Here is a 20,769-nt window from a genome sequence, read left to right on the forward strand (position 1 = left end):
TGTGTCTTATGAAACACTATCGCTTAATTAAAGGACTTGCTTAATAACTTTACACTCACACCATGAGCCTTCACACTACAATGAAGCTAAAAATGTTCCTCATTGGATTGAAGCCATGAACATAGAACTAGATACTCTTAAGAAAGCAAAAACTTGGGAGGTAGTTAAGTTACCTCCCAACAAGAAACCTATTTGGTGCCGATAGGTTTTCAAAGTTAAAACCAAGAGTGATGGAACTTTAGAAAGATATAAAGAAATGTTTGTAGCTAAAGAATACTCACAAAAATATGATATTGACTATGAAAAAACCTTTGCACTCGTAGCTAGAATGACTAGTGTTAAGATCCTAATAGCCGTTACATCAACTAAAAAATAGCCTATATATCAATTAGATGTTAAAAATACATTTCTTAATGAAAAACTAAATGAAGAAGTTTATATGGATCCTCTATCGGGATTTGACATTGAAAAAGGAAAATCTCTTAAACTTTTAAAAGCCTTGTATGGTCTTAAGCATGCTTCCAAGACCTGGTATGATAGGTTCAGTAATGTCATGATTAATTTGGGTTTTTGTTCATGGTATACTGACATTGCTCTCTTTGTGAAAAATACAATTACTAACATTGTTATTCTTTTACTTTACATAGATGATATGATTATAATAGGGAACGATAAAAATGGAGTTAGTAATGTTAAAAATGTGTTAAAAGATAATTTTGATATGTCTGACTTAGAATTCTTAAGATATTTTTTATGAATTGTTGTATACTCACCCAGAGGGTACATACTTTCTCAAATGAAACTTGTTGTAGATATATGTGCTAAATCTGACATTTCAGATGATAAGGTGGAAACTCCTGAAGTGGTGAATGCTAAATTAAGACTTGAAGATGAAAGTCTTTTCGAAGATCCCACACCTTACATACAACTAATTGGGTGCCTCACTTATCTGCTAGTCAGTTTCAACATGCTCTTACAACTGTACACATGAGTACTGTGTTAAGAATCATCAGATATATCAAGAATACCATAACTAAAGGGCTCTTTTTATCCTCATCCTCATCGTTAAATTTACTTGCTTATATTGATGCTGATTGGGAGAAAATCCCAATGATAGAATCTCAACTACTAGTTTCTGTGTCTTTGTAAGACAATCTTTGATTGCCTGAAGATGCAAGAAGCAGCAGGTCTTGTTATTTTCTACTGAAGCAGAATACAGAGCTATTACAACTACAACTATGAAACTTGTATGGTTAACAAATTTTATCAGGGATATGAGTGTTGACATCTCCAACCCTTCAAAGATGTGCTGCGATAATAAAAACGCAATTTACATTGCTAGCAACCACACCTTTCATGAGCGCACCAAGTACATCGAGATGAACTGCCATTATGTTCGTGATGAATTCCTGCAAGGAACTATTGAGTTGCCTTTTGTCACTTCAGAATTTTAACTTGCGGACTTCTTCACTAAGCCTTTTGCTGTTCCACGCTTTTTTTTCTTCTCAACAAACTTTCGGTGTCTACACCTTGAGTTTGAGGGGGGGGGGGGTGTTAAGATTATATATACACATATCTATATTATATATATGTGTGTATATATATATGTTTATTTTCACTTTTATAGGTATATGCCCTACAGGGGCATTTTAGTGATTTCACTCATGTAATAAACTGTTTTATTAAAGCAGTTATTTTTATTTTCTTTTTCTTTTTTCCTCTTTGTAATTTTAAGGGATTCCAAGGCGCTCTATGGTCAAATTGACCATAGAGTCGTTGGGGGCTCCCAACGACTCCTTTGAGAGCTCCCCAGGTCCCCTATTCTCCCTTTTTGTGTATAAATATAAGTGTTGTTCCCCCTTGTATCCTAAGCTTCTTTTGAAGCATTTTATCAATAAGAGTATATTTTTTTTACTTCTTGAGTACTTTTCATATCTTATTGATCTTTGTATTGTCCCATATTATAACGCCCCACAAATTTCAACCTTATTATAGTTCAAATATTGAAATTTCGAAAATAATTTTCTTTTTATAAGCATAAGTAAATCAGATCTTATAATGCCAAAACGATTTTTAAAAACGTTTAAGACTTTGGGCGCGGTTGCATTAAAGATAACAATCAAATCAAAATGTAGGGATATACACATTTCAAACCACGTACAATATAATACTTAAATATGAAGAGTTTTAATTTCATTTCAAATCAGAGTATGAAAAAATACTTCAGCCTCTACATGATCAAGTACTTAAAATGAAAAGATCATGAATACCAGAATCGCAAGGTAAGAGTGAACCAACCCTTCGCTCCAACTACTCATCATACTTTACCTGCATTAACTGTCCCCCATAAAACGGGGTCAGACTCGCTAAAGTCTGGTAAAACAACCCAAACTCACACTTAAAGAAAACATATCAAGCATTTAAAGGTAAAAATATATTATTCATCCATCATCAAATGATAGACAAGGGAACAACGTCGTATGAGTCATTCATTTCAAGCATTCGAACATAAAACATTTAAAAGCATTTCAATCACTTAATATTCTATTCAACCTTAACTCACGTAATAAAGCATAATCTATATTCATTCAAGTCATCGCATAATATATATATATATATATATATATATATATATATATATATATATATATAAGACATTTAGATTATTGCATCATTTTCATATGCATTCATAATTCTTATAAACAATAAGTCAAATCATATTTGACCATTCCAACGTGAAACACACGCACATACCTTATAAGTAATGTAGTTAGATATTCATGATACACATCAATCATGATACATAGGTCTGATATATTTACTTAGACAATCATAATGCAATCATTTGCAATGAAACTATGTAGGCGTGATGTATCATTTACCTAATAAGTCAAAACTAGTCATTTGTAGGCGTGATGTGTCATTCACCTATATGCTAACATAAGCGTCACAATCATAACCTCACGTGAAGATCTAAACTCAATAAGGATCTGATTATCATATCTGAGTTCAATATATAACTATGCTATAATAGAAAAGCCAAATCTATAGTTTCATAACTGACTATCTCAATCAACTCAGAAGATCATCACAATTCATCATATTATTTCATTTATTCATAATAAAGATTTACAAAATCCACGCCGGATCACCTGGTCTGAGAAATGTACACCCTCATAAGGAGTTACCGCGCTAGACGGATGGTATGCCTGGTCTTGGACAATGCACTTCCTCACAAGAATATACCGTGTTCGCGGGCTACCCGCTCTTGGACAATGCATTTTCTCATAGAGGATTACCGCTCTAGCCGTACTACCTTATCTAGTCATGCACACTCTCACAGAGAATCTTTTGGGAACAGTTCCTCAACGGGTACTATATCCAGTGAAAACTATTGTGATACATGCATCAATACAATTGACCACTCTTAGGGTCGATAGCCATCAACACGGGCATAAGCATATATACAATCAAAGCATCACACTATACATCACTTCATATGACATTAAAATTATAAAATCACACATTTAACCAATAAGGCTTCATGAACCAAAGTTCACTATTGAACTTAAATATTTAGCGCATGCATTCATAATTTTATTTCACGTGACATTTAAATTATATCATACATAAGCATATTATCCTACGCATCATATCATCGCCACAAAGAACATTGCACTCCGTAAATTGAACATCGAAACATGCGTAAACAAAACTTGAGTTCTATGCATGCATACGTGAACATGCACATTTCATAATACGAAACAACTAAACCTCAACATACATAACTCCTACGTAGTTCGAGATTTACACACACGATAAAAGTCATATGCATTTTTCACCACATGAATCGATATATCACCTTAGATGTAATTGTGTAAGGGTTGGTTAAAATCTCATTGACCATCCTACCGTACATCATACACATATATTTATCAAGCAAACAAGACATACAAGTTCAAAACAATTTATAACATTCGCATGCTTTCTTCTATACAAGAATAAATGAGTCTATCATATGATAAGACAATATATATATAACATTCACAGTATGCATCAAACACGACTTATACATGTCCATAGTAGTTATATGTGTACCATGTATCAAATTCATACAAACACACAAAACAACATACTATGCGCAAACCAAATTATGATGACACACATTGCGTGTATATTATATATTCATAAGTGCACATGCATTCAAACTCACACACAAGTGTACCTGCAACAAACACACTCCATATTCCGCTAACTACAATCATGACAAGCATGATCTCTGAACTACAATCACAAGAGTCCTAGATATCCACAACTAAGTGAAGTGTGTGAGCATAACTTGTATTTACAATTCATTTAGATATTCAGTGCAACGTCATGCTTATACAATTAGTGCCTAAACATGTTCTCTATAAGTTCAGTTAAGGTATCTTACTTTAATAATGTGAAGAACAATGAATCGAGACTCAAAAGACCGAAGAGTTTTGAAGTCTGCAAAGACCGCTACCCAAGTAATACAACGAACCCTTTGTGTGCGATCGCAAATGCCAAAAACTGAAAAAATGCCAACTAAAACAAGATCAGCCAAAAATAGCAAGTTAGCCTATAAATCATTACCAAGAGCCAAATAACACACAAATAGACTCAAATAATTTACAAACTCTATAAAAAATATATTTAAAATAATATATATATGTATATATATAAATAGTGATTTATAGCCCAAAATAGTTCTATAAATGCAAATTATACCATGATTGACTTGAATGAACAAATGAATATGTAATAAATAAATAAATAAAATTCAAAAGTTAGAAACACATTTCTAATTTGGAGATAAAAAAATGAGTTCTTTATTTATTAATAATCCTTAAAAATTACGGGTTTTACACATATAGTACTTGTGCATGTTCACTTATATGTTTGTAATCTTGTATAACCTTCAAGTGGCTAGTGTGCATATTTCCTTACACTGTACACATGCTTGAACATTGTTAGTTAGGAGCAGCAGTGTTGCTTGTAATTCAGGTGCTGTTAGAGGGCGACATCACATTCCCACACACATTTTCATGGAAGACAACATGACGCAAAACACGGATTTTATTGGCAGCATGATCAAAGCACTTGTATCTCATATATTCATCATCATATCCAATGAATTGACACATGATATCCTTGGGAGATATATTGTCTCTCAATGTACCATCAATATGAACAAAACACCGTCATTGCAATAGAGTGTAATTAGGGTGCATTCTATATAGCAAAAAGTAGGAAGAGTCTCGTCCAAACTTGGATAAATGCATCCTATTTATCAAGTAGACTGCTAAATGGAACACCTTCGACCACAAACCAGCCATAAGATTTGCATCATACATTATAGCCAGGGCTGTTTCCACGATATGACGTGTGCTTGCATTCAACAACTCAATTTTGTTGAGAGATCTTAGGACAACTCAACTCACGCTGAAGTCATTATAGTGTAAAAACTGTGTGAATTGATTTGATATGTATTCACCACCACCATCACTCCGTAGGGCTAAAATTAAGTTTCGATATAAGACTTGAATCTACGAAAAGTAGGAAGAACTTGGTCCTTGGTTTTTAAGAAAAATATCCAGGTAAAACGAGTGAAATCATCCACAAAAACAACATTGTATTTGGATTTAGAGAAAGACATAGCTGGAGAAAGACCCCAAACATCAGAATGGACGAGTTCAAATGAGAAATAAGTTCCTTTATTAGATCTAGAAAAAGGGAGTTCATAACTCTTACAAATGCGACAACTAACACAAGAAGAAGAGTTTCTTCTTTTAACATCAATCAAACTTTTATTACATAAAACATCAAGAAAGCTAAAATTGCAATGGCCTAATTTACGATGCCAAACATCAACTTCTTTACGAGCTTCTGGACTAGATGACAGAAATAATGAATGACACACTTACAAACAATGCGTAAGTTCACACACACACACACATATATATATATATATATATTTGCATAGTTCACACATATATACATGCATGCATACAAGCATATGCATGCCTGTCTGTTCATATCTATGTATATAAAAGCTTATCCAAATTACTAAATATGACATTTCCTTTGCATTGCAAAGCTTCATCATCAATATGTATTTAAAGCATATCCAAGACATTTCCTTTGTACTGCGAAGCTTCATCATCAATATATATCAATAGCATATCGAAACGGCTAAAAATGATGTTTCATTAACGTTGCAAAGCTCCATCATCAACTCTCATCCATCTCCTTCTATCAATGCAAATCATTCTCTTTGGTTAGAATTTTCCCATCCTATTGTGCAGTGAATGTGTGTTCTTAAATGTGCTTTTAAATTTAGTGAAGCCTTGTACTTTGGAGGAAAAATTTAATTATCCAGCTATTATTATCACTCCCATCCTCATCAAGTCTTCGCATGCAGCCCTAGTCAGTAGGTGAAGCAAGGTTATCTGTCGTAGAATGCAATTCTCGGCATGCTTGATTTCTCACTCTAGGCAATTGGTCGTCACCTCCAACGGGATGAATATTCACATCCATATTTGTGGTACTTGTTTATGATTTTTTATAACAGAATCAGCTTGCTCATTATCAATCACTATGAGAATTCTTGACCTATTAGAGTCCTTTTTCAATTGAAAGGCGCTGTTGAATATTCTATGTAACATATAACAGTCTTGTATTTATGCTGGATTTATATATTGAATCTCCTGTACACATGATCTGTTTATTTCCAATGAGTTGGTTGCATGGCATCTAAACATGTGTTTTTCTTGTCTAGAAACCCATCAGGAAAGGTGTTGTTGGCCCTTCTCTTATGGTTGAAGATCTTGGGCGTAAAAGTGTCGCTCGTGAGGTAAATCTTCACTATTAATTTTCTCAACATTTCGAAACCATTTTTTTTGTGATTGAACTTGCAATCATTGAAACCAAATTACTTATTTTGAGGTTACTGGTTTAACTGCCAAATAACTTATGGTGGAAGTCATATTCTTAGGATCGGTACGTGCTGAAACTTTACAACCGGCTGGACGAAACAAAGAAGGGTGAAGTAAGTTCTGGTTCTTCTGGTGTTAAATGTATCCTTTTGCGGTTACTGTTTTGGGAAGCTCATGTCTTTGCTTTCATGGATTTATTTCCTTTTTTCTTGACAATATGGATGGTTTTTGGCCAGGATCTCAAAGTTTTTTCATGGTTATTTATCATGATAAGAGTACAAAAGTCAGTAACTCTCTGTACCTGCCATAATAAAGTTTAAGGAAAACACCACTGCATAGGAGAATTAGAAAGATAAAAGTAAAATATGGAACCTCATTGCCTTCAGATCACAAGAAAGAATAGAAAAAACTAGGCAAGTCACCAAAAGAACTTTGAAATAAGATTTCTGCAATTTACCAGGACTTGGTATTTACTAATTAAATTCTAATGAATCTTTTGCTTACTTTTTAGCAATGGTCTTAACTCTTAACTATGAAAAAGGATCTAGCGAGGCATTACCTGCAAATCTGTCATAATATTGCATGCCATCTATGTCACACGGACTCGGCTCCAAGGTCGCCGCACCCGCGTCGACACGCACCGACACGGGTGCGGCTCGGACTCGGTCAACCCGACCCTGGGTGTGGTCAACGCACCCAGGGTCATTTTGGTCCATTTTTTGGAAATTTTTTAAATTTTTTTTTTTTTGAAATTTTCTGGGCTACAGCTGTAAGGAAAAAACCCATCACAACTAAAAAACCTGTACACTTTCAAGTTTTAAGTACAGAATGGGCACAACTCAAGTTTTTGTGGTTTTTTCCTGTATGAAGAAAGTGAATTATTACAGTGTATGAAGAAAGTGCCCAAAAGTGAATTATTCCTGTATGAAGAAAGTGTACAGAATGCCTTCACAACTCATCACCTGTCCCCTAATGGGCACAACTTTGACCGAGTCTTATATATATATATATATATATATATATATATATATATATATATATATATATATATATATATATATTAATATATATATAGCCGAGTCCCCGTGTCCAAAATTTTTGAAATTGCGCCGCACCCGTGTCGCACCCGCACCCGCACCCGCACCCATGTGACATAGCATGCCATTAAATTTTTTTGTTTTTCAAAGTTCCAAAATAGTGCCATTTATATTGGCTCAGGAAAACCTCATGAGTATCACAATATTTTTATAAGTATTAGAGATGTTCTAAACTCCTTTGTCCAAGAAATGGAGAGAGTGATGTTTGACTATGATGGAATTAATATCAGAAATGCTAGGTCTAACACTGGACCCACTTGAGAGATAAGCTTGAACTTTCAGCCTTTAGTGGGCATTAACAAGTTCGCTAAATTATTTTACCCCTAACAATTCTTGAATTGCATGGTAATTTGTGGCATCAAAATTCATTCTTCAGTTCTAGTGATATTCTGAAAAGCACATCACATTTAATGCAAAAGCACAAACATGGCACTTCAAAACCGTTAAGAGAATAATAATTTAGCAGAACTTGTTATATATATATATATATATATATAGGGTAACTAAAATATGTTTACCAACCAAATATGTTTACTGGTATGAACCAAGATTTTCATTGCTTTTTTTTTTACTTTTTTCCCGAAAATTTCACCGTACGGATGTGATCTAGACGCTTGATTTTATAGAAATAGACTCTTGGATCATCCAATTATGCCGTATAAGAAGCATCTTTTAAGGGTTGAAAATCAACGGCTTAGAATTTTCATAAATATTCAAGTATAAAAAATCACATTTCTTGATCCGATTATGATGATCCAACAGTCGATTCCTAGCAAATGGACAAAGCCGAATGCATCTGCAGGGTTAGATTTGCAAAAAAAACCTATGAAATTCTTGATTCATACAAGCAAACATATTTGGTTGGTAAACATATTCCAGTTTTCCTATATATATATATATATATAGAGAGAGAGAGAGAGAGAGAGAGAGAGAGAGAGAGAGAGAGAGAGAGAGAGAGAGAGAGAGAGAGAGAGAGAGAGCATGTTTCAATCTCTTAAAAAACGGAAAGCATGTGTCAATACCTAGGATTAATATAGAGTGCTTGTAGAGATTATTTGAGAAATAGTTTGGATGTGGTTTGATGAATCAGAACTTGTGTAGATAAATATCTTATTGTGATACTGAAAGTGTGCTTGCATTGGATCTTGTGGAACATTTTCAAGTAAAGTACCATTTTGTGAAAAGAAAAAAGAGTTGAATTTGAAGAAGTTGAAACTATCAAATCAAGAAGCGGATGCAATAGAGAGAAAGCATATGAGAGGTGAACATGAAAGAGACTTTCAGTAATAACTCCTCTTATTAACAAACAATCTGAAAAGGGCTAAAATACTCTCATCCTTGACTTTACAACAGAAAACTGAAAAGTACAAGAATACCCCTATAAATAATGAAGTATACATGGAGGGGTAACACACACAGAAATGATACAGTATGTTACATTTCTCAACACTCCCTCAAATTTAAGATGATGTAAGAGAAATCATCCTATGTTTGGACAGGAATGACTTGAAGTGCAAAGGAGCAAGAGTGCAAGACTCTTGGTGAGCACATATGCAACTTGATCATTAGAGCTACATGATTCGGAGAAATAATCCCATCTTCATATGCTTTTCTAATAAAGTAACAATCTATCTCAGTGTACTTTTCTAATAAAGTGACAATCTATCTCAGTGTACTTTGTCCTTTCATGGAATGTTGAATTCTTTGCAATATGGATAACACTCGTGTTGTCACAATATAAGGATTTTTTTATACATATAGGCACTCCTAGCTCCCTCAATAACCACCTTGTCTAAACAATTTTAGTTGTAACTTGAGTCATAGCTCTATATTCTTCTTCAACTGTGGTTGAGGCAACTCTTTGCTGCTTTTTATTCTTCCATGAAATCAAGGAACTCCCAATAAAAATACAAAAACCCATGGTAGATAGACGATCACGAGTGGACCTTCCAAAATCTGCATCACAAAAGCCTCAAAAATTTGTAGAGAAAGATGCTGAAAAGAATATCCAAAATGACAGTGTCTCTCACATATCTAATGATCTTGAGCACATCAGCAAGGTGAATTGATTTGGAAGAGCTCATGAATGAAATAACCACATGAACAACATAAGTGATATCTAGCCTAGATATAGTCAAGTATATCAAGTTCCCAACCAGTCATCTATATACAACAAGATCTTCTAACTCAACTCCATATGCGTCCCTCAACTTTACATTTACTTTTATAGGAGAATTAAATTTCTTAGAATCATCTCCCAACCTTGCTTTTATAACAAGATTAGTTGTATACTTATGTTGTGACAAATAAAGCCCTTTTCTTGAGTATGCAACCTTCAAACCAAGGAAATATTTCAAGTTTTCCAAGTCTTTCATTTCAAAGATATTCGCCAATTTCCATTTGGTATCTTCTCCTTTTTCCAAATAATCATGTGTAATAATCATATCATCCACATATGAGAGCAAAATGCACTTTCCTCAGGAAGATGATATAAACAAAGTATGATCATGGTAGCTCTGCTCAAATCCAAGAAACTTAACTGTTGAACTAAACTTTTCAAACCATGCTCTTGGTGCTTACTTAAACACATAAAATTCCCTTTTCAACCTACATACTCCCTCTTTTGAATCAGCATAACCTTGAGACAACTTCATGTATACCTCTTTATCTAAATTATCATTTAAAAGGACATTTTTCACATCCAATTGTCACAAGTTCCACTGTCATATGGTAGCTACAACAAGCAAAGTCCTTATGGTGGTCATACGAGCAACTAGAGCGAACGTCTCAGCAAAGTCAATCACAAACTGCTGACTATAGCCCTTATGTGATCTTTATCTTCTAGACTCATTTACACCCAACCACGTTCTTTTTAGGTGAAAGTTTCCTAAGATCCCATGCATGAATTCTCTCCACTGCATTTAACTCTTGCTATTGTTTGCTGTCACTCCTTTAAAAGTTGTTTTTGCATAATAATTGGCTCAACAAAGGAACGAATTAAGGCAAAAAATATGAGATGCTTAGGGAAAAAATACTATACAAAATAAGGAGGAATAGGAACTCCAGAGCTTTGACTTACCTGTGGGGGAGAAAAGGGAGAAGGAGAATAAAGGGAAGATGATTCTAAACTTGAGTGCTCAGAATCAGCTGGAAGGGGATCAAGACTGGCCTCTAAGTTCCCTGTCTCCTTCGACTATATTTGATTTCAAGAATGGTATCTCATCAACATTCTCATGCCTTCTAGAGTAGGCTTGTCCAAACTTATTATCTTTGTTATGAACTTCCTTCCCTATACATCAATATGCTTATCAACTCTTTTATTCTTTGGAAGTGGCACCAAGAAAGAAAATCAATCTCACTTTTATCTGTCTTTAAATTGCCTTAAATATGGTATGCCCTCATGAAATACCACATTCTTAGATATCCAAAGTTTTTTCCCAACATAATCATAATACTTATAACCTTTTTGCCCATTTGGAGATCCTAAGAAACAACATTTTACAACCCTATGTCAAAGCTTATCCTATATTGATTAGGCAAGAGTACAAAGCAGGTGCATTCGATACTTTCATCATCTTATAATTTGGAGCAACACCATGCAATATTTGAAAAGGAGATATACTCGAGAACTCCGGATGACATGATTAATCTGGTAAAAAGTCATACACATTGCATCTCTGTAATAGATCTTAGGTACACACCCTCCAAAAGCAAGACTCTAGTGATCTCCAATATATGCGTATTTCTTTCTTTTAGTGACTCCATTATGCTCAGAGGTATGAGGACAAGACCTTTGGTGATCTATCTTTTTTCCTGCAAACTCTCAAACATGTGACTAATATACTCTTCTCTATAATCAATACAAAGAACTTTAATCTTAACAACATATTGAGTTTCTACCATAACACAATTTTTTGAAAATCTCAAAAAGTTTACTTTCATTTCTTAAGAATAAATCTAAATATATCTTCTACAATCATCAATAAAGGTGACAAATTAAGCATAATCACCTTTAGACAAAACTAGTGAGGGACCCCACACATCCGAGTGCACAAGATCAAAAGGACTATCAGACTCTGTATCACTAGATCCAAATGGCAAGACATGACTCTTTGTCAATCTACAATTCTCACACTCTTGTACACGACTCAATACAACTATATTAGATCCATCTAAACTCCTTGTAGACACCAAATGCTGCAACCTAGAGTTGAAAATATGACATAGTCTCTAGTATGAGATTTCGTATGTGTGTGTGGTTCAGCTTGCACAGGAAACAAGAAGAGAGAGAGAGAGGGAGATGCACAATAGCTGGGGCGGCGCACGATAGCTCAACCTCCAAGCCCTAAGCTTTATAAAAAAGAACAGATATACAATGAGTCTTTTAATTACAGAAGTATTACAAGAATGCCATTAATGAAACATTATTGTGCATGTGTTTCATTTAACGTGCGTATGGATCTGGATCCAGATCCATACACATACTATATTTTAACACCCTTCCTCAAGTTGTACGTGATTTTGGAGCATGTACAACTTGCTCTTCAATAGCCAAAATTGACGTCCTGTTAACCCCTTGGTAAACAAGTCTGCCACTTGATCTTTTGTTCGAACATGACGTAGTTCTATCTCCTTCATCTCGACTTTCTGCCGTATAAAATGTTGATCAATCTCAATGTGCTTCGTTATAATATGATGGATAGGATTACATGCAATGTTTATTGCGCTTTGATTGTCAAATAGAAGAAATGATCGAATAATTGTCTCCCCAAGATCACTCAATAAGTGTCTAATCCATGTAGCTTCTGCCGTGCCTGCAACCATCGACCTGTATTCAGCCTCTGTACTCGATTGTGCCACTGCCTTTTGTTTTCTGTTGCTCCAGGACACTAAATTGTGTCCAATATATACATAATATCAAGAGACAGATTGTCTCTCATCTGGATCCCCTGCCTAATCTGTGTCTGTATAAGTGATGAGTTCATGTTCTCTATGCAAATTATCGTTCTTGCGATAAACAAGTCCGTCTCCTATAGTTCCTTTTAAATAACGTAGAATGCGCTTCACAACTTCCATATGACTCTCCGTTGGAGCATGCATAAACTGGGATGCCTGATTGATAGCATAAACTATATCAGGTATGGTAAAGGTCAAGTACTGTAACATCCCCACGAGGCTTCTATACTTTGTAGGGTTGACACAAAGATGACCATCTTCAAAGCTCAACCTTTGATGTAATATACTAGGAGTGCTGACTGGTTTGCAATTCGTCATCCTAGCTCTTTCCAGAAGGTCAAGAGTGTATTTTTATTGCATGAGTGTCAATGTGTCTTGTTGTCTGTTAACTTCCACACCAAGAAAGTACCTTAACTCCCCTAAATCTTTCATCTTGAAAGTTTTAATTAAAAACTGCTTCACGTCTTGCACATGATTATCTGAGCTCCCAGTAATCACAATGTTATCAACATATATAAGAAGAAGTATAACAATGTCTACCTTTTGGTAAATAAAGAGCGAGTGATCCAAAGAGCATCTTCTAAAACCATAACTTTGAAATTGCATAGAGAAACTTTCAAACCAAGAACAGGACGCCTGTTTCAACCCATACAGAGATTTCCTTAGTTTGCACACCTAGGCAGTAGTATCCTTCTCGGCATAACCAGGAGGTTGCTTCATATACACTTCTTCCTTTAAAGTTCCATGCAAGAATGCATTTTTAACATCCATCTGGCTAAGGCTCCATCCTCGATCGAATGCTAGGGATATGATGACATGAATAGTACCCATTTTGACTACCGGACTAAAAGTTTCATCGTAGTCTTCACCATATTGTTGTGTGAATCCCCAAGCAACAAGTCGTGCCTTATATCTGTCAATACTTCCTTCAAGCTTATACTTTGTTTTATAAACCCATTTTGAGCCAACTACATTCTTTCCTTCTGGTCGAGGTACTATTTCCCAAGTCTGACATTCATGAAGTGCTTCAATTTCTTCATTCATAGCTTCAGTCCAATGACGGGATTGAAGAGCTTGATTAAAACATGTGGGTTCATCCTGTTTTGTGAGCTGAGACACAAACAATTGGAAATCAAGGGAAAAGGTCTCATAACTCACCCATCGTTAAATAGGATGCCTAATGCGTGACGGCCTTTGAGCCAGATCATTGGCGATGCTTTCCACATTCCTCGGCTCTGTATTTTTGTCCCGTCTAGTGTATATCTGTCTAGAGAAGCGTTCTACTGGGAGTGGCTCAACTGGAGATAATTTAACATGCATCTGTGAGTCATTCAACTCCCTACTCAAGCTGAAGGAAGGACAATTTGTCTGACATGTTTCTCCTGTATTAACAAAAAGATCTGCGCTCATCCATGAATCATATACCTCTACTTCTCGAGATGGTAACTCTGCAGAGTCATTGACTTGAAAATTTTGTTCATCAAAAACAACATTTCAGGAGGTCCTAATATGTTTTGTAGTAAGGCCATAGCATCAATAGCCTTTGTATTCATCCGCATACTCAACAAATCTGCACTTGACGACCTTGTCCTGAAACTTATTTCGCAGAGATGAATCAATATGTACATAACATACACAACAAAAAACACGCAACTCATCATAAGAAGGATGTTGCCCAAATAAAATATAATAGGGAGATTTCCGATCCAGAAGTGCCATAGGAAGACGATTTATGACATGAGCAAATGTGTGAAAAACTTCTGTCAAGAGACTAACGGGCACATTGCTATCATGTAACATGCTCATCACACTCTCGACAATATGCCTGCGTTTCCTCTCCGCAACCCCATTTTGTTGAGGAGTATGAGGGCAAGAAACTTGTCGACTTATTCCTTTATCCCGAAGAAAGGCAATAAACTCGTTCGATGAATACTCTCTTCCACCATCACATTGTAAATGCACAATATCACAAACAAACTTTGTTTTGACCATCGAATGGAATTCCCGAAATATTTGGAAAACTTCATGCTTATGTTTCAAGAAATATATCCAAGTATAACGGGAATAAGAATCAATAAAGATAACATAGTAACGACTGCCAGAAAGAGAAGGAATAGGTGCAGGTCCCCAAACATCGGAACAAATAATCTCAAACGGCTTTGAAGCCCTTTTATTAATAATATGAAACAGAAGAACATGGCTTTTGCAGAGTTCGCATGAAAAAAATTTATTATTATTATAAAAAAATGAACATAAACTAGACTATGGAAGAAGACCATCAGATACAAGATTTTCAACGAAACCCCGACTACAATGTCCCAAACGACTATGCCAAATATCTGGCTTATTATAATGAGATGAATTAAAATCTTCCAATGAAGGAAAAAACAAAGACTCTGAAGGCAAAGACACTGAAGAATGCTTGGACAACTTCAACTGGAGGACTGAGACTGAAGGCGAAGACACTGAAGGAATCGTCTTGAAGACGTATATGTTTCCTTGTCGCTCCCCCTTAGCGAACGTCTCCTTCGTTCGTAGATCCTTAACATAAACAGAAGAGAGAGTAAATTCGACGGAAAAATTCATATCGTCAACAAGTTTAGCTACAGAAACAATGTTCTTTTTAATATTATGAGCAAGAAGGATATTGGACAAGTGAAGTGAGGACTTTGACATAGGGATATGTGCACTGCCAGTATGACTAATGGAGTGATAAATTCGATCTCCCGTAACTATACTACCTTTTTCAAAATAAGGCAATAAGTGAGATAACTTACCCGCATTACTCGTAACATGTGTGGCAGCACCGGAATCAATATACCATTCGCCTTGTTCATTTTGCTTGATCGTCATCTGTGACAATGCTGATAACAAAAGTTGTTGCACATCTGTGGATGACGCTTTCGTGTCTACAATAGTAGCTGATTTATTCTCAATTTTGTTTACTTTTCCTCTATTCTGTAGATTAAACCAACAATCAACTTTCACATGTCTTCTTTTGTTACATAAGAAACAAGTGGGCACTCTCCTCTGATTCCCTGTATTAAAAGCTCCTGAAATATTAGGTGTAGACAAGATACCACATCCTCCTTGCCCAAAACGTCCACGGCCTTTGCCTCCTTTATACCCTCCATTCTCTCGTCCAAAACCTACAGAAGTGTCCATGGACAAAAATGAATGAGAACGAGTTGATTCATTTCCTTCCCCCTTTTGTTTCATAATCATCTCATGATGGAGAAGTTTCGCTTGAAGGTCGTCAAAGGTGGGCAAGTGAGGAAGGCATGATGAAGCTGTGGTAAACATGTCAAAATCAGGACCCAATCCATTGAGAAGTTGTTGAACTTTGTCTTTATCTACAATAACACTTTCAATAACCGCCAATTGGTCAGTAATACTCTTCAAGCGGCCTATGTATTCCATGACTCTCATGGAGCCTTTCTTCAAAGTTTGAAATTCATTTTTTAAGTACATAACTCGACCTTCTGATATCTGAGAGTATGTCTGAGACAACTTGCTTCACAGATCCGCCGCAGTGCAATCATCTGAAAGAGTAACCAACACTTCTTAAGAGAGTGTTGACATAATATAAGCAACCAAAGACTAATCCCGCTTCCTCCAAGCTGTATACTCTGGATTCTTAATAGAAATGGTAATTGTGTCACCCTTCTCATCCTTGGTTTCCTGCAAAATAAGCCGTGGTGGTATAAGAACTAAACCATCCAGATGTTCATCGAGATCCTGACTCCGTATAAAAGGAAGGATTTGCCTCTTCCAGATCAAAAAATTAGAATGAGTAAGTTTTTCTGTAACGAGATGACTCAAGAAATTTGCAGAGGGACCGGATGACGAGGAGTAATCCATATCAATGGGACAATGAATAAGCAAACAAAAAGAATGAAAATAAACAAACAGATTTGAGATCACTTAATCAATCAATAGAACTTCAACAAGGCATGTACCTGTGCTACCAATATCTTGAAAGGAAATTCCTTTTTTTTTTGCAGATTCAGAATCGAGATTGTAAACTGTTATAATCTGCCTATAGGCGTTGCACAGAGAACACTAAAACATCAATAAAGGAAAGGAAAAACTTCTGGAATCAAAGAGATTGTTTGCAATCAAAGAGGAGACTCCAATCAAAGATGAATGAAACAAACTGCAATCAAAGTGGAGAACACTTAGAAATGATGGCTGCAATGTGGCTGTAGTCGTTGATGTCGAGGAAAGAGTGACAAACGTTAATGATGAAGCAATTTTAAAGATGAAAAAGATAGACAGATGATGAACGAGAATCAAGAAAAAAAAATGAGTAGCAGAAGTTTACGAACTTGTTTAGTTCTGGGACCGAGACGGAGATGAGATTGCCTCAATCAGAAAAAGAACTAGCAGAAAAAGAACGAGTTGCAGAGAAGGGGAGGAGAGGAGAATAAAAGAGGGGAAAGATGAATCAAAACCTCTTTCTTCAGATCTCGCTGAGCACGCCTCTGATAGGATTCTGCAACCACTACTCTGATACCATATGAGATTTCGTATGTGTGTATGGTTCAACTTGAACAGTAAACAAGAAGAGAGAGTGAGAGGGAGATGCACAATGGCTGGAGCGGCGCACGATAGCTCGACCTCCAAGCCCTAAGCTTCATAAAAAAGAGCAGATATACAATGAGTCTTTTAATTACAGAAGTATTACAAGAATGCCATTAATGAAACAGTATTGTGCATGTGTTTCATTTAACGTGCGTATGGATCTGGATCCAGATCCATACGCATACTATATTTTAACATCTAGTGCCACAAAATTAACTCATCCATGATAGTAGCACCTAGACTGACTCCATATCTCCTTAGTGGACTCATATTTAGACAGTCCAAATAGTAAAGATCTCCTCTCCTGTGGCCAATCTTAATCTTCCTCTTATAATAGCTAATTTTGTATAACACAATCAACAAAAGAGAAGATGACATTACATTAAGTTTATCTAGTTGACCAACATAAATAAGATTCATAGCAAAACAAGAAAGATGATACACTTGAGAAATATTCAATTTACTTCTAGGATACAAATTAGAAGTACTAGATCCAACTTTAGAAACAGACATGAATGACCCATCCATAGTGCGAAAAATACCACAGCATGGATAACAGTTGGTTAGGATAAACTCGTGAGTTGTCATATCGACATGATGCTCTTTGAGTCTATCAGCCACCAAAAGGAACCATCAGAGATACCTGCGTAAGCAGTGCTAGAGGAGAAAGTGGGAGCAGAAGAGGGGGTGAGGCTGACTGAGTTAAAAGCTGCAAGTGATGAATCTGCTGCTGCATTTACCCACGGCCCTTAAACATTGAATACTATACAAAAGAGATAGCTACAACAATCAGATTGCTTCAAACCCTCAAAATTACTATTACTGCCAATAATAGAGACCACAAAACCTCATCAAAACTGACCCAAAATGCCAAAACCGACAGCCAAATCCCACCCAATGTCTTCCTTACTCCAAAACGACCTAATGGATAGATCAAACCAAACAGATTTCTCAAAATTGGTCTAAGAGTAGGCGATATCCATAAAATCTTCAAAAAATTATAACAAATCCAATATAGCTCTGATCATCATGATATTTTATTTATATGCAATCTAAAATCGAGATATAGCAAATGGACAACTCAAAATCTTGAAACTCCACCAGTCAAAATGGATGTCTGGTACCCTTGATGACATAAGCAGCATGACTTCCAATGGCAGAACTTGGCCAAGGCTGAATGAAGCTTCATTTCCACTCTTAACAACGATCTCAAACCCTTCCTTGGATTAGATATGGCTTTGATACCATATCAAAGCAAGAAGAGGATTCACAAGAGAGAAAACATATGAGAGGTGAACGTGAAAAAGACTTTCATCAAGCCAGGTTACAACAATATAAGGGAATGACCCCTCTCACTAACAAACAATCTGAAAACAGACTAAGATAGAATCCTATCTTTGACTTTACAACAGAAAGTTGAAAAGTACAATAATACACCTATAAATAATGAAATATACATGGGGAGGTAGCACACATCGAAATCATACAGTGTATTACATTTCTCAGCAGAAACAATGTTTGTTGGCTCAAAACTTCAAGTAGCAGATATTTTTATAAAAGGCTTATCAAGGGCACGACATGTTTCTTGAGGACAACTTATACATGTTCAAAGATGATGGAGAACTTGAGGGTCCTGTTAAGGATGATTGTCACTCTGGGTAATCTTGTCATTTAAGCTGTAATATTACTAACTGGTGGCAAATCTGTATCTTAGTTGGAATATCTCTATGTGGTATTTGTTGTGCTATTTTTCTGTTTCAGTTATTATCTTGTATTTACCCTGATTAGGGTAATTGGTATTCTGGTATAAATACAGTTCTTATGGTGCTGCCCCTCACTGTTGAGGAATTAGGGCTCACGGCTGCTCTCTCTCTCTCTCTCTATATATATATATGCTGTAATAGGTTTTATTTACAGATTTACAATATAAACATATTCTTTTGGATGATGACTTACAGTACATCCGTACTATATACATGTAGGTATTATGCATGTGTATATATTTGTGTGTAAGCAACAATATGAAAATCCTATCATAAGGCATACCTGAGGGTTCTAAGCTATGGATTTATTGTATTTTATCGTGTCATACTGCAAGTTACATGGAAAATATTTTGGATTTTGCATAAAAAAGTTTAAACATAAAAAATGTAACAAAAATAAAAGTTTTAAAGTATACATAAAAAGTGAATTAAATGTGTCCTTTTTGCATAATTTTCTTTCTTTCTTCCTTTCATCTTTTAATTTGGTCCTAGATATTCTTGATAATAGTTTAGAAAAAAATAAAATTTCCTTTGAATAAGGTGAATAGGACCTTAACAAAGTCTTATTTAATAAAAAATTTGTTATTAAAAGTGAAAAAATCTAAATTAAATTATCTGTTTTAATGGAAAAAACCAAAAATGTACCTTATGATACAAAACATAATGTACAACACTTATATGATACCATCACTATATCTTATGATACAATTGATATGTTTTAGTGCACCCCTTCACCTTTTTTCTTATGAGCGGTGGGGGAAAGGGGGGAGATGTATCATATTATATGGACATGTGATACTATGATTTATTGTGTTGTATTAAGAGATATAGTGCAATCTTTATAGCATTCTATATTTATTATATGTGTGCTTGTGTGCATGCGTATAGAATCATGTATCATATGACTTGACAGGATTTAACGTGAACAATTTATGATTCTGTAAAATAATGACATTTTTGTATTTTGCTTTTTCCATTTAACATAAAGGTTTTATTTTATGAAATGTCTTAATAGCTATGGACAATTATTCTTCATATTCTTATATGGATAATTATTCTTCATATTCTTTCTTTTGCAAGATTGCTTGCGCTAGTGCTGGTGATGCACAGAAATGGATGGAGGCCTTTGAACAGGCAAAGCAACAGGTTCTTTTGTCATATACCATGGTTTTACTGAAGGATTTTCTTTTTCATAATTGCAATGATTTGCATTTGGTTTGAGGTATTGTGTGCATCAAGGAACTGCAAATTCTTAAGTTGATTTATATAATATTCAAAATTGATATATCTCTATTTTGCTCTGATTTTGGTCTGCATAGGTTGCTCTTTATTCTTCTTGCTATTACTGAACCTTAGGTTTCAGATAGTTAGGGACAATAGACATATTCACCAGGATATAAAGCTGGAACC

The 20,769-nt window shown here is 35.3% G+C and overlaps 1 protein-coding gene across 1 annotated transcript in view; it reads left to right on the forward strand.

Moving 5' to 3' along the window:
- LOC149847969 (ENHANCED DISEASE RESISTANCE protein (DUF1336)) overlaps positions 1 to 20,769 on the forward strand; it is a 320,270-nt gene that overhangs the window by 3,064 nt on the left and 296,437 nt on the right. Inside the window, exons 2-4 of the mRNA XM_090011056.1 lie at positions 6,803 to 6,877; positions 7,019 to 7,072; positions 20,440 to 20,505. Of these exons, the coding sequence (XP_089867182.1) occupies positions 6,803 to 6,877; positions 7,019 to 7,072; positions 20,440 to 20,505 (195 nt within the window). The remainder of the gene's footprint in view (positions 1 to 6,802; positions 6,878 to 7,018; positions 7,073 to 20,439; positions 20,506 to 20,769) is intronic.

This window comes from Nuphar pumila, chromosome 1, assembly GCF_984573655.1.
Source record: "Nuphar pumila chromosome 1, dmNupPumi1.hap1.1, whole genome shotgun sequence".
Lineage (NCBI taxonomy): Eukaryota > Viridiplantae > Streptophyta > Magnoliopsida > Nymphaeales > Nymphaeaceae > Nuphar > Nuphar pumila.